Here is a 15232-nt window from a genome sequence, read left to right as displayed (position 1 = left end):
TTCCTTAGACTGTTGTGAAGAAAAAAATGAGTTAAAATATTTAAAGCACTTAGAATAGTGTCTGGTACCTTATAAATGCTTTGTGAATATTATTATTATTAAATATATAATTCACTTGGCATATCAGTTTATAACTAGGGTTTTCCTGGTATTATCTGTAAGACAATTTGATTAGGTATTCATTAATCCAGTTAATAACTGTGCATTCTTTAATTTTTCACAGCCCACAAGAGATGATCGTGGCTGGTTTATTACACCTTTAGGCCCAAATCCATGGTGGACAGTAATAGCTGCTGTTATTCCAGCTTTACTTTGTACTATTCTAATTTTTATGGACCAACAGATTACAGCCGTCATCATCAACAGAAAAGAGCATAAGCTAAAGGTATATTTTAACCTCCATTTTAATGTAAATCATTGTGATTCAACGGATGTCAATTATACTTTATACTGATGTTTATTATATTTTGTATTCTATAGTCATTTGCATAGTGAAATATTAAAATATTTTCAGATTCATAATTTTATTTTCTATATTCATGGTACTTTGTCTGATGATAAGTTTAACATTAATTTATTAATTATTAATTAATTAATTTAATTATAGCACTTGGCTGAGCTCTGAACTCTGGAACCCTACCTCCAGGACTTAAAATTTAAAAACATTGGCAAAGTTCTAGCTTTCTTTACCATGTTTAACACACTGTAATGAAATAATCTATTTTGGTGAAGTGTAGCTTTACCAATTTGTCTTACGTCTGGGGTTCTTCTATTTCTCTATTTGACCTTAAGTATATCTATTAGATTGCATTCATTTTGGAACAAATTACATCTTCAAATAATTCTCATTTTCTTTAGTCGTTCCTCCATCTATAATGTCTATGACATTAAAACCAGTCATATTATAGTTTGTGACATCTTTGTTGAATTTTAGTGCAGATTCTAATGACTTTCTTTTACAAAAAGAATAAATAGGAATGTATCTTATTTATTATATTCTGACCCTGCCATTTGGCAACTGTGAGAAATTAGCTGTCCACTGGTGTGCAGTTTGTCTGAGATGTGTAATGTGAGCACTCTCATTTATAGGAATATGTTAAATAAAATCAGAAAAATCATTGAATGGTTAAAAGTACTCTGAATCAAACCTTACAAAAACAGAACAGGCACAATCTTGTTTTTTCTGGTATCATGGGATAATTGCCAGCTAGCTTCACATACTCTTTAAACTCTAGGAAAAGTTTCATTGTCAGAGCAACAGAAATCATACTTTATAGAATTTTTAAGTATGTTTGTTAGAAAGATTTAAAAATCAGATTGATTGAAGTATTTGATGGGAAGTAGTAATGACATAAGTATAAGAAAGCACAGTTATTTGTAATAAATCTTACTGAAAAGGAATTTTGTCTATTATATTGGGGAGAGTGTGTGTCTCTCTTAAAATAAAGAGTATTCTTTATTCTCTTTGTAGAAAGTAACTTAAGCGTGCTCAAAAACCTTTTTTAAAATGAGTTCATATTCACTTCTTGTTTTGGTCAAAAAATTTTTTGATTATTAAAGATGTATTCTACCAAAATATCACATGAAGTCTTAGGAACTAGACCAGTGATGTGCTGGTACATGTTTAACAACCAGTCCTCTGTGTATAAAAAGAAATACCCTGATTTATAATGTTTGCCGATTTTCATGATGTCAATACTCCCATCGTGGCCCATTTCAAGCTAAAAGAGTGACATCAAAAAATTGGCAGGAAAATATTTGAAAATTAAACAATTGGTTCTTATAAGTCTGTATGAGCTGGCTCCAAAATACTGCTGAACTACATTATTCAATATTAGAAACTTTAAATCATTTACAGCTCTCAAAACAAGAAATTCAGATTTCCAAATTAGTAGTCAACTTATTTAATATCAATCATTCAAAAATATTATTTGCTTTTAAAATATCAACCTTCTGCAAAAGCAAATACCACCACAACTTAATTATTAAAGTTATGTAGTTGATTAAGTAGATCTATAAAACCGGTGTTAACAACTTAATGTTGAATGCTGTTAGTCTGCTACTCTCTAAGGAGTAGGAAAACATTTTTCCTAGACACCAGTTTATTTTTTTAAACTGAAAACATCTCTATTTTTCCCATTTCTGTTTTAATTATACACCAAAATTTGTATTTTCATACTACATATGTTGCTTGTTGTTTTTACATAAGAGCATTATAATGGCAATTATCCGATGCCAACAATATAAATATAAATCTGCATTATCATTTTTAATGGCAGTATATATATTTCCTTGTATGGCACATGTTTTAAAATGAACTAAAAGACTCCTGTTTTAGAAAGAAAGTAAGCTATGTAGTCATTGTTTCCCTTTCAAAGGAAGTTGTTTTCTTTTTTTTTGGCTTTTATAATTAGACAGAAATATCACTGATTTAACTGAGAAATTTTCCTTGTAAAATTTTTTTCTAAATATTAGTGGAATCATTAAAACAGAATGTGGAAGTAAATGAAGAATTGCCCAAGGTGATGTTACCTTTTTGGCTGTCCTGTATGCTTGCTGTTTCCAGATCTCTCCACCTTATAAATCACATATTGCTTGCTCCTTGTTCTTCATGAGCCCATGGTAGGCCCTTGACATTCACAGACTTTCCAAAGCTCCAGATCAACAAATATACTATATTTACCTCCCCTTTACATATCGTATAGAATAGCTAAAATATAATAAAGCATTCTTTAAGTGGTCCTTTCAAGTATCTGCATTTATAAAGTTAAATGTAGAACTAAAGCATTTAATATTTTTGTCACTGAGACAAACTTGAGACTATATTATTAAACTATATTACATTATTTGTACATTACTTTTTACTGTACAAATGACTATGTAATCAAAAGATTCATATTTTACCCCTTAATAGCCTGGATTTAGTAAACAGCAAATCTGGCTTAATCATAAATTTGCTACATTGCCGCAAGCAGAAGAGTTAGACTTTTCTTGGCCACTGTGAGTCTGAACACCCCATTCTCCTCCTTGGATATGGATATTTGCAAAGTAAGTTCCTTCCAGTGAAGACATATTTTATCTACACCGAACACTTTTTTTTTTTTTGGCCTTTAACCCTTGTCTTCTCTAAGCTTCACTACAGTGTGGTCTGCTGCTACTGATTTTCCTGTTAATAACAGCAAAAAATCACTTTCTCAGAATGTTCTTTACTCAGAGTAATGGTTTGTTCCATAGCCGCTCTCCCGCCTGTTGCTTCCCTGAAGTGTTTGCACAGTCTCTGGCTTTAACTTGAACCACATTGTCACAAAAAGACACATGTTTCTTGAATATATCCCCAGACCACAAGTTAACCACATTTTCAGCTTTTACTTATTTTTTTTTTCTCCCTTGAAAACCCATTTTTGCCTTGGTTGGAGCATTCCCTGAGATAGTTTAATGAATGATGATTTCTAGCTTCTGTATCAAGCACCTGGTAGAGGCCACATCATGTATCTAAGTCTACATCACATATCCGAGTCACCTAGAAATTCATCATTTCATTCTTTATCTCTCTCAAACTTATATTTTAGATCTTTTCACTTTTTCTTCACTTCCATTACCAAATCCAGTAGTTGGTTTTCTTTTAGAGGATTTTTTCCTGCCAGTAAAAATCTCTTTATCGTTTTGTGAGTGTTACTGTATACGTAATAAAGCTGTGTTGAGATGAGGAGTCTAGCCCCAACTCACAGGCTAAGTGACTAACTCCTCCCTCAGAACGAAGAATTTCAAGATTAGCAAAACTCTAACTCACTGCACCTCATGATCCTTTGGGTCACTCAAACGTATCAGAAGTTGCAAATGTAAACACTTGAGAATGCAGATTTCATCTATATTGTATATAGACGTCAATTCATACTCTCTCTAGCATTTCTCATTTGTTTCTTTCTTCCCTAGAGAAGTGGAATAAGCATTGGTTAACTGAATCCCTTTGAAAAGCATTAAAAATATCCACTTTTTTTAAAAAAAAAGTACATTCTCTAAAAGTGGATAGTTAGATATTATCTTTCAGAAAAGAAAGTTTCTGTTAAGATACAACCGTGGGCTTTTCTACATGTTTCTGTAGACAGTTCAGCCTTCTTTTGACATCATTTTTAATAAACAGCAATACAATTCCAGATCACTTGAGTAAATGGATGCATTTGCAACATTCATTTGGCACTACATTCTCTTGATGATTATGGCATTTGATATGTTCTTTTTTGCCCTCTTTGTCAGCCTGGTTCTTCATGTCAATCTATAGTCTTTTATGTGGTTAACTTGACAGATGCAGGAAGTTGCTGCCAAGCTTTGAGACGAATTTTTTCAGCAGTGGCATCTGGGTATCAGATGGTCCTCTTGGCTGGCCTCTTGTCTTGCTGCATGTTGGTTTTAGTGGGGTCTGGTGCAGCATCACCTGTTGCTATGCTCCCTTTTCCTCCCATATGTCCATTTCCCGTGATTCATGGATGAATGTGAGAATAGAAGCTCTGGTTCTGTCTTTATTTCAGAAAAAAAATCTACAGAAATATGTTAGAAGGTGCACAGTTCTCTCTCTGACAAAGGGATACTCCCCTTTGGCTGGCATGCCTATCAGCTAATAATATGGTTACAAAGACCATGTTTTTAAAGACATTTTAAATGAAAGGCAAGAAGAAGGATAATGACTAATTAGTGGAAGTGCCAGAACTGCTTTATTTCCTTTGATTCACATTAAATTAAGATGCTCCCATTGTTGTATAACATAATCGGGGGAAATTGTATTTTTGTTTTTATTATCTACTTGGACTTTACAAAGCTTGCTTTCTAAGTTTAAAAAGGAAATTATTCCCTCGGAAAGCATTATTTTGTCTGCTTCCTGCAATCTAGAATCCCACTGTTTACATTTGTATCATATTTTTAAAACACTAAGACAAGAGCTGTAGGAAATCACTCTCATGAAGGCCTTCCTCATATTATTAAGCCATAGGGAGCATGGACCCTGGGAGAGTCCAGGGTGTGCTGAACGCACAAGCCTGACTCTCAAGGCCCCGTGTCCTTTGCCCTCCTCTAATGTGTACCTCTCAGCTACTAGCACCTCTTCCATTCTCTCTTAGCAGTACCACAACTTTGCAAAACTGCCCAGGGGGCACCATTCACATTGTATTGCCTCAGTGATGGAGGCTTAAGGGTCAGGTCCTTCGCTGTTCTATATTCTTCACACTCCAGAGGTCCCAGGACAAGACACTCCTCTAACTGGTTAAGATGTGGTCCTTTAATGGGACTAAAATTTGAGTTCTATGCAACTACATTTTCCAAAATGTTCTGCAAAAGGACCAGGGGACCAGAGTATGGCCCTAGTGAAGCTGGTTACACCTTTTTGGTCATGCTGACACCAGGGTGTTTCTCTTCCCACCCTCCATCTCTTAATAATGAAAACCTCTCCTGAGTTACTAGCAAAAAAAGTTTCTAGAGTCGTATTCACAAGGGAAATTGAGTTTAGACATTTGGGTGAACTGGAGCATTGACCCAGCTCAGCTGACCCAAGGAGGGGTGCCACGGAATTGGTGACAATGCAGGAGGAAAAGGTCCTTATGTGGTATCTCTCATTTTCTCCTCGCTGTCATCTCCTACACTTTTATAATTTGTCAGGGATAAGCAGAAAGGGAAGGAAGTACAACCGATTTTAAGGGTGTTTTTCTTAATAAAACAACAAAATAAAATAGCAGAAAGAAAACACTGCCATGACAAATACATGTCAGATACTCAGTATGTTTCACCCTCCAGGCTCTAATAGCTTTCAGATTAGCTGGAAACTGCTTGCAGCTTGGTAAAACTGCCTGTAAGAAAAGCCAAAATTATTCCTCTAGAATAATTGGTAATTTTTGCTCATGTTCATAATACTAATTTTAACAGCTATATTTCTTTTAAAATTATACCTGTTTGATTCTAAAAACTGTTTCAATAATGCATATTTCCTTTTAAAAAAGTCAATCTGTAACTTTATGATTGCTTATTGTACGTCAATGATTGCACTAAAAACTGAGATATACTGAGAAATTGTATGACAAGTTTACCTGCCCTTAAGAAACATTTATATATTTTTATTGAGGATCCTTGAAACAAGTGAGTACAAAAGAAAAATGTATTGTTCAACTGCTAGAATATAATAGCCCCTAACATTTACTGGGTACTTACTAATATATCAGACATTGTTCTAAATGATGTGCAAAATCATTTGCAAATTATTTAATTCTCACAACAACCCAGCAAGATGTCTCCTGTTATCATCACCATTTTTCAGACAGGGAAACAGAGGCACAAGAAGTTAAATGATTTGCCCAAGATCATTGGTTGAGCCAGCATTTGATTCCAGGCCACCTGTCTCCAGAACTTATACCCTTAAGCATTTTATTACACCACCTCTCATGAAGTAGTCATTAACAGTTGGAATGTAAAGTAGCATTTGCTGCCTCTGAGGCTTTACACTGTCAATTTCCTACGGGGGATGGAGGAAGAGGGTAACTCGGTTCTTCTCCATTCTTCAATTTGTCTCCTCAGAGAACTCTTAGCTAATCACCCTCTGCTAGGGAGCAGTCTCCAGGTCCCCACACCTCCACATGTCCCTTGCACCCATTTTTCCTCATTTACATTTCCCGCCTGGTTCAAGAAATCCTCTGGAGGCCAGTGATAGCACAGGAGGATCATAGAGGAGATAGAAAACACAAAAACTATCACTTTAAGGAGAGGCCAAATTTTTCCAGTGCTGAAACTGAAACAGATGAGAACAAGATGCAGTAGTAATATATATATATATATATATATATATATATATATATATATATATATATATATATATATATTTTTTTTTTTTTTTTTTTTTTTTTTTTTTTTTTTTTGCGGTACGCGGGCTTCTCACTGTTGTGGCCTCTCCCGTTGCAGAGCACAGGCTCCGGACGCGCAGGCTCAGCAGCCATGGCTCACGGGCCCAGCCGCTCCGCAGCATGTGGGATCTTCCCGGACCAGGGCACGAACCCGTGTCCCCTGCATTTGCAGGTGGACTCTCAACCACTGCACCACCAGGGAAGCCCAGTAGTAATATATTAAGATAAAAATGAGTATATATGGAAGTTTAGGTTCTATGATATTATTTTTCCCAGTAGAAGTCAGCCATTGAGACAAAACAGGGCAATTGGAAACTGAGGGTTTAAGAAGAGTTTTTCTTCAGGAGATATTAGCAGAAAGGCTTCTTGGGTATTGTCAGGAAGTGGTTTCTAGTCACAACCAAGCCATTCTTAGCTCTGCTGTGGACACAGCCCATACTTTGTTTTCTCAGCCTGATGCCTGGTATATAATTGATGCTCAATATTCTTCATATGAATTAATGATGAAAGACTAGACATATGAATTGCAAATTAACCTGCCCATTTAAGGAACCAAAGTGAAGTGACTGTATTTGATAATGACTACCTATTCAATAGAAGTAGAATGGAAACTAATGTACCATTAAGCCAGAATTACATTAAACCTATTAAAATATGTAGAAGCCACTATAATCATGATTACAGTAGGAACACCTGCAACTTTTCTTTAAGTGGATTATATATTTTGAGACTGTTATCTTTTTAATTTATTTTGCATTTTAGAATCAGTTATACAAGATTCAAGATAGTATCTCTTTTCTATTCTTTACTATTCTATGGTGGTGGTGTCATTGGTCTCTATGCCAAATTCAGGTAGTATGAGAATCCTCTTTTCTTTCTCTTAACAGAAAGGTTGTGGGTACCATCTGGATCTATTAATGGTGGCTGTCATGCTTGGTGTGTGCTCCATCATGGGCCTGCCGTGGTTTGTGGCTGCCACTGTCCTCTCCATCACTCATGTCAACAGCCTAAAACTGGAATCAGAATGTTCAGCTCCAGGAGAACAACCCAAATTTCTTGGCATTCGGGAGCAAAGGGTTACTGGGCTTATGATTTTTATTCTTATGGGTTCATCAGTCTTTATGACCAGTATTCTGAAGGTAATGAAATCTGCCTTTATGAATTTGAGAGAAGGAAGAATATATTTATTATTGTTTACGAAATTTCATTTGAATCTAAGCCATCATATTGTACGGCATGTGATGAAAGTGATGAATTTTTACCATGTTTATATAGCTTCTTAACAAGGGAAATTATGTGCTATATTTTAGAATCCTTAAATACATAAAAAAATTAAATCTGGCAGAGTAAAATTTGTGGAAATTATTATTGTAATTTTGAAATGAAAATCAGGTTATGGGAAAGAGTCACTCATCTCTGACTGACTTGTGACCTGAGTTTACTGTAGGCCTACACAAAATGAAGTTTCTATTTTCTTGTCAGTGGACAGATATACTTGCAATTAATATTACTTAATATAAGGTGGAGGTACAGAGATAAGCAATGCCATGGTCACGGCCACATATGCAGTTTTGTATTTTAAATGTTTCATAAAACTACTACATGAACATCATTATTATACATACTTATTTTTTATGTTTCAAGTAGTTGAATCCTGAACTTTCTGAATGTATTTGGGTTTATTAAACCCCATCATAATTTTACTAACAGCTATTTTTCTGTGTATAAAATTCATCTCAATTTATGAAATAAAGTATGTCTCACTTCTATCCTTAAAAAAATAAAATAAAATAAAATAAAATAGTTGAATCCATTTTAAAGCGCATTAAAGAGTAATTGTTTTGTCCTGTAATTTTGACAGGTACTTCAAAGGTGTGTTCATTGTATTTTAAATTATAACTCATTTTAGTTGTCCATACTTCGAAAATTCTAATTGAATTATTTAATAATTTATACAAGTTTACCTTTATTTAATAATTTACACAATTTGCAAGAACTAATTTCTATGTTATATAAGTAATTATAGAGAAAAAAATGATGCTGAGGTATTCCAATAAAAAGAGAAAAATTGAACAATCCACATGTTTACAAGTATCTGGTAAAGTGTAGGAACAATGTCTAGATGTTAGCTCCATCCTTCACCTTTAATCTAAATATCTTACCATTGTGAAACAAAATTCAAATTTCCCTAAAGCAGCATAATAATAATAGTTAATATTTATTGTTTATTACGTATCATATGTGTTTTTATTGGTTTTGACCTATTAAATACTTATAACAGACCTATTATTATCCCTTTTTAGATATTGGGAAACTAAGGCACAGAGAGCTTAGGTAACTTACCTAAGGTAATGCAGCTAAAAAGTGCTTAGAGCTGGGATTTTAACCCATGTCTTCTGGCTCTGCCCTGTACTGCTTCTAAAATATTTATTTATTTTTCTGTGTTTTTCTTTGGAAGTGCAGAATATATTGACCACATTATATTTGAAAATAACTTGTGCCTTTTTTCTAATTGTTCTTTTACAGTTTATTCCTATGCCAGTGCTATATGGAGTGTTCCTTTATATGGGTGCTTCATCGCTAAAAGGGATTCAGGTAAATTACAGTAATACAAGCACATCTGTGATGACTTATCTTAAGGTCTGTTGATGCTGAGTCATGTGGTAGCTAAAAAAATGCCATTATCTGAGGAGCAGATTTCAGACTACAATTAAATTTCTTCAAACTGGTTCATAATCTGAGGATACTTTTGTTTACTATGAGTATATTAAAACTGTAAAAGGTTTAGACTTTATAATCCTTTTAGAAAAAGATAGCAGTACATTTAAAAATATATCCAAATACTTTAGATCTTTGATACTGTGATCATGTATGTGGACACCTATCTATGAAAACAGAAAAAAAATTTTGCACAAAGATGTTCCTTGTAACACATATTATCAAAATATTGGAAACAACCCAATTATTCAATAGCAGTAAAATAATTAAGCTATCTAAGGAACATTAGTTTAAAATTGATAAATATGATGACTATAAAAACAACACAGTAAAGATGCTTATGACAAAGTGAAATGCAAAGTGAAAAAGTGGAAAAATGAGTTGTAGCTATGATAGGTTTATAAAACTGTGAGTGTGGGTGGATTAAGAAGGAAGGTAGAGAAATAAAGACAATTTATTAAGGTAATGAGCTCCTGGGTGATATTTTTTCCTTTTATGTTTGTTTTCCTGTTGTTATTACAATTGTCTTTATAGAATTATTTTGTAAATTAATAAGGAAAACCTTATTAATTGTTTAAGTATTGGTTAAATAAATATAGTTTTTGTATTAATTTCCCATTGCTACATTACAAATTGCTATAAAACTTAGTGGCTTAAAACAGTAAACATTTATTATCTGACGGTTTCTGTGTGTCATGAATTTGGGAACTTACTAGCTGGGTGATTCTGGCTCAAGATGTCTCACGTGGTTGCTATCAAGATGTGGACAAGAGCTGCAGTCATTTGAAGGCTTGAATAGGACTAGAAGGTGTATGTCCAAGATGGCTTATCATATATAGCTGAGGGCAAGAGACATTAGTTCCTCTCTGGCTATTGGTAGGAGGCCTCTCCATCAGACACTTAAATGTCCTCACACTAGAGAAGCTAACTTCCATCCCAGTGAACAATACAAGAGAGAGAATGAGGGCAAAGTCACTGTGCCTATTGACAATCTCCGAAGTTACGCACGGTCACTTCCACTTTTTTTCTATTTGTTAGAAGCAAGTCATTGTGTCCAGTTCGCACGCACAGGGAGGGAAATTAGAGTCCATCTCTTGAAGAGAATAATACCAAAGAATCTGTGGACACATTTCAAAAGTACCACAAGATTATTCTAAATTTTTACGGAGGCTGTTGACAAATTATTCCTGCTTATGTTACTGTAGTGGGTTGAATAGTGCCTCTTTCCACCATTCATATCCACCTGGAATCTCACAATGTGACCTTATTTGGAAATAGAGTCTTTGCAGATGTAATTAGTTATGGATTTCAAAATGAGCTCACCCTGGATTTAGGGTGAACCCTAAATCCAATGACTGGGGTCCTTATAAGAAGAGGAGAGGAGAGGACACAGAGAGACATAGGGAAGAAAGCCACATAAAGGTGGAGGCAGAGATTGGAATTTTGCCACTACAAGCCAAGGTACATCAGGAACCAACAGAAGCTGGAAGAGGCAAGGAAATTTTCTTCCCTACTGCCTTCAGAGGGAGCATGGCCCACCAACACTCTGATTTTGGAATTCTGGCCTCCACACTGTGAGAAAATAAATTTCTATTGTTTAAGCCACCAAGTTGTAATTTGTCACAGCAGCACTAGGGAACTAACACAGGTTTCGACTTAAATTTGCCTTTGAATCATCTTGTTTTATAACAACATTATTGTTCCAAAACACTTAAATTTTCTTGAAAAAGAGACTACTTTTGAGGATTATTTATTGTAATGTATAGTTTGTTTTTGTTGGCGAAAAGTCAATATAAAGTACCACGTTTTCTTTGACAAGCCAGACTCACTGCCATTCAGAGACCTACAGAGGAACAGTCATCTGAATAAGTGCTATGAATTTGTCAAATTAACACTTTTTAAGTGGAGCACAGGGTGCTGGATGGTGAACTGCGGTTCAACAACAGACCACAAGAGAAACTGAAATAGAGAAGTTTATCACTCACAGGTCTACACAGGAAGTACCTGGCCTTGAGGGGCCGCATGGGGAGGTCCAGACAAAGTGAAGACAGAGAGAGGGAGACAGGACTTGGGACACATGCTTTTATTAGGGTCAGTGGGTGGAGTGCTTTGGGATTGCTGGGCTAAGGCCGAATTGGACTCTTCAAATCGAAAGAGCAGGGTTTTGGTAAGCTTTGTGGGAGTCTTATCTAAGGGGTGTATAAGGAGAAGGCAGTGGGGGGCAGGGGTGGTTGCTGATCACAAGGGCCGTTGGAGAAGCTACGTCAGGAACTTATATCTATTTGCGACTCTACAGGCAGCTAAGACGTACACTTGCATGAGGGGTTAGGGTAGTTTAAGGTCACCTCAGGCTGCTTGATCAAACAAAATGGATGATAAGGCAGCAACACTATGGAATAGCTTAGCTAAACTCTCAACACTGAGGGACAGGCAGCACAGGAACTCTTTTCCTGAATAAACAACTAACCAGCTTCTGCCTTTGGGAGAAGGAAAACCACTTTAGCCTTAGGATACTACTGAATGTCAGAACCGAGGCAAAACTTTAATATGAAGTTACTGTAAGATCACTGAACACCCAAAGTACATAGCATGACTCTGTTCAGCCTGCCACTGGGTAAAATTAACTTGGGAGAAGGAGATGGTTGAGAAGTGTTATGCATTTAATTTTACTCAAACTACATTTAATTTGCTCAGCTGTAACTTCATGTATGAAAAATATATTTTAAAAGAATTGGTTTGGTAAGGCAGATAGGGAAGAGTATTGAAAAGGTTTTGTTTATTTGTTTTGCTGGGTTTTTTTAGGTGTTTTTTGCCTTTGGCAGAGGTTCCATGAGTACTAATTTCAACCGTAAGTGAAAAGTATTTATTCTTAGGCCTCGGGCTCACATCAATACAGCAGCAGATGTTTAAGAAACAAAGTAAAATCATTTTAATAGGCTGCAACAGGTTTTTCCCCCTAATTCCACTCACATGATTTTATACCCGTGAGGTTTGGAACTAAACAAGAATGTCAAATTTTGGAATTATTTGGGGTGTGAATCTTTCAAATGAAAATTGAGGAAAACATTATCAAAGGCCCATGAGAAAAGTACAATGAGTTCTAAATAGCACCAATGAAACAGCAAATAGGGTTTCACACTGAGAAACAGAGTTAGTGAAAATTTAAGTGAGCCCCAAACTCAGGGAGTTGAAATTCCTATTTGGTATTTTGTGGTTCACTGGATGGGGAAACGGGATACTGATATTAGGACAAGATCAAAGGCAAATGCAAAACTCAGAATACGTTTAGCATGATTATCATTACTTGAATAATAATAATTAAAAATGTGCCTAATATCAACCGTTCAGGAAGCATGTCAATTTGTTACCCTGTTTGTTGGAGGGCTCTATGTGTTACCTGTTCAGTAATATTAAGAAACTTATCTAGGCTTCTCACTGTGCAACATGGCAGAAAAAACAGATTCGTGTTCTCATGAATGCTGTTTCTGTACTCTGATATATAACCACATTTATATTCACTCCAGCACTTCAGGAATCCAAAGTAAAGCAAATGTGCCATTTAAGCAATAACAAGTGAAGCACTCACACACTGAAGTACATTTATGCAATAACATAACTTCACAAATGGAGAAATGGTGGCTGGGAAAAATTAGTTCTATAGAAATTGAAACATTCGGTTATAACCCCAAGGATTTTACTTTATTTCTTCCCTATTGCCACCTCCACTGCGCAGAGTTTTATTTATTTAATGACATGTAATTTTAAGACATATTTAGGTGGTAGAAATAAAAAGACCCAGTGAAATATTTGTGAACAATATAGAGATGGATAAACCAGAAACAAATTCAGCACTTAGTACTCTGCATAGAAGGTTTTCAACAAATTTTTTGGAATGTATAAATGAATATGAATGAATAAATGAACAGTGGATGGGCTAAACTATGTATGATTCTGGTTTAGAAGCCTGAGGGAAGGTCATGCTGCACACAGAAGGAAAGATGGGTTTATGTTGAATTTGGGATATTAGGAGGCTTTGGTAAAACATGATTTTTTTTTTAACATCTTTATTGGACAAACATGATGTTTTGCCACTAACACTTACTTGACTTCATGGGCATTTGTTCCTTGGCATATTAGAGTAATTTTGGAATATTTGATGAGAATTGCTTACAATTTTCTTATATAAAGTAGCTAAGGACTAAATCTGATATTACTCTTAAAATGCATAGGAGATATTCCTGTAGAAATGGTATGATATAGAACTGACTGATTGAAACTGTCATTTTCTGAATCATCGCTTCTTGTTGGAAATATTGAAAACTGCAAAATTTGGCCTGAGAAAAATTAAACAAAATGATCCACATAAAATAAAGCTAACATGCGGTACAGTTTGTTGATAAGTAAAATGTGATTGAAGATCAAATTTGATCAAGAAATTAAACGGAGTTAAAATTTGCTCTGAAAAATACTTTATTAACAATAATTCATCTAGGTTAAATCTTTATGGCCAAGATGTTTGTATTTTTAGAAACAGCACCGAAACCTTGTTGGGGATCAAAGTGGCAAGGCCAAAACAGCAGAGTCAAACTAAGGAGGTCAGGACATCCTACTCAGCAGCTGGTTGTGGGTTGAGAGCTCAAGACAGACAGAGCTGAAGTAGAGTTGAGGTCTGAAAGTCTTTAGCAAGTACGTGAAAATTGAAACAATGGGAACGGATGAGCTATTCAGGAAAGAAGAGTCCAGGAAACCCTAGTGCTTAAGGGGCAGGTAAAAGAAGAAATTGTGATGTGATGATGAAGAGGATGATGATAATGTTTTCTTTCAAGGCTATACTCTCTGAGGGAGCAACATTTAGCATCGGCTTTAATGTTATTAAACTCTTTTAAATTATAACATGTGTCCATATTCAAGAAAATGTGGGATATTATAAAACTGAAACTGTATTATTTCAGAGTGTACGCTTAACAATAGTATTGTCCTGATGTCAACTTAAGTGTGATCTACCATATATTGGACCATATTATACATTTACTTATCCTACTTCTATTGCTGTCTGTAAAAAGCAATTTAGTCTGTTTATCTTCTAGTTCTTCGATAGAATAAAGCTCTTCTGGATGCCTGCAAAACATCAACCAGATTTTATATATCTAAGGCATGTACCACTTCGAAAAGTCCATCTCTTCACAGTTATTCAGATGAGTTGCCTTGGCCTTTTGTGGATAATAAAAGTTTCAAGAGCTGCTATTGTCTTTCCCATGATGGTATGAAACTTCTAACTCAACTCTTTTTCTCCTCCTCTGATTTTCTGCTCTCTTTGAAAATCCATGAACAAACTGGATCAATAGAATAATTTTGAACAATTTTTGGAAATCTTGGTATAAACTTTAGCCACTAAAACTAGTAACTAAGATTGGGTTTCAGATTATATATGAATTTCAGTGATTCATACTAGCTTCATCTCTATCATTCTGAATATTAGCAGTAGTTTGAATTAATTGAAGTTGGGTGGAAGACGTAAACTTTCAAAATTTAACTTTACAGATATACTAGCAAATTTGAAAATGTAAGGGGATTTTTGAAATTAAATTTTTTTAACATCTTTATTGGAGTATATAAAATCAAATTTTATTAACTAT

General features: G+C 34.9%; 1 protein-coding gene across 3 annotated transcripts in view; it reads left to right on the top strand.

The window, feature by feature from the left end:
* The window catches only part of SLC4A10 (solute carrier family 4 member 10), a 224765-nt gene that overhangs the window by 190196 nt on the left and 19337 nt on the right, over window positions 1–15232 (top strand). For all 3 annotated transcript variants that reach the window (XM_033860084.2, XM_073807645.1, XM_033860093.2), the window contains 4 exons: window positions 224–385; window positions 7766–8017; window positions 9405–9473; window positions 14684–14857. In XM_033860084.2, coding sequence (XP_033715975.1) covers window positions 224–385; window positions 7766–8017; window positions 9405–9473; window positions 14684–14857 — 657 coding nt within the window. The remainder of the gene's footprint in view (window positions 1–223; window positions 386–7765; window positions 8018–9404; window positions 9474–14683; window positions 14858–15232) is intronic.

Source organism: Tursiops truncatus, chromosome 7 (assembly GCF_011762595.2).
Source record: "Tursiops truncatus isolate mTurTru1 chromosome 7, mTurTru1.mat.Y, whole genome shotgun sequence".
NCBI lineage: Eukaryota > Metazoa > Chordata > Mammalia > Artiodactyla > Delphinidae > Tursiops > Tursiops truncatus.
The sequence above is the reverse complement of the archived record's forward strand: the minus strand, read 5'-3'. Positions and strand labels throughout refer to the sequence as shown.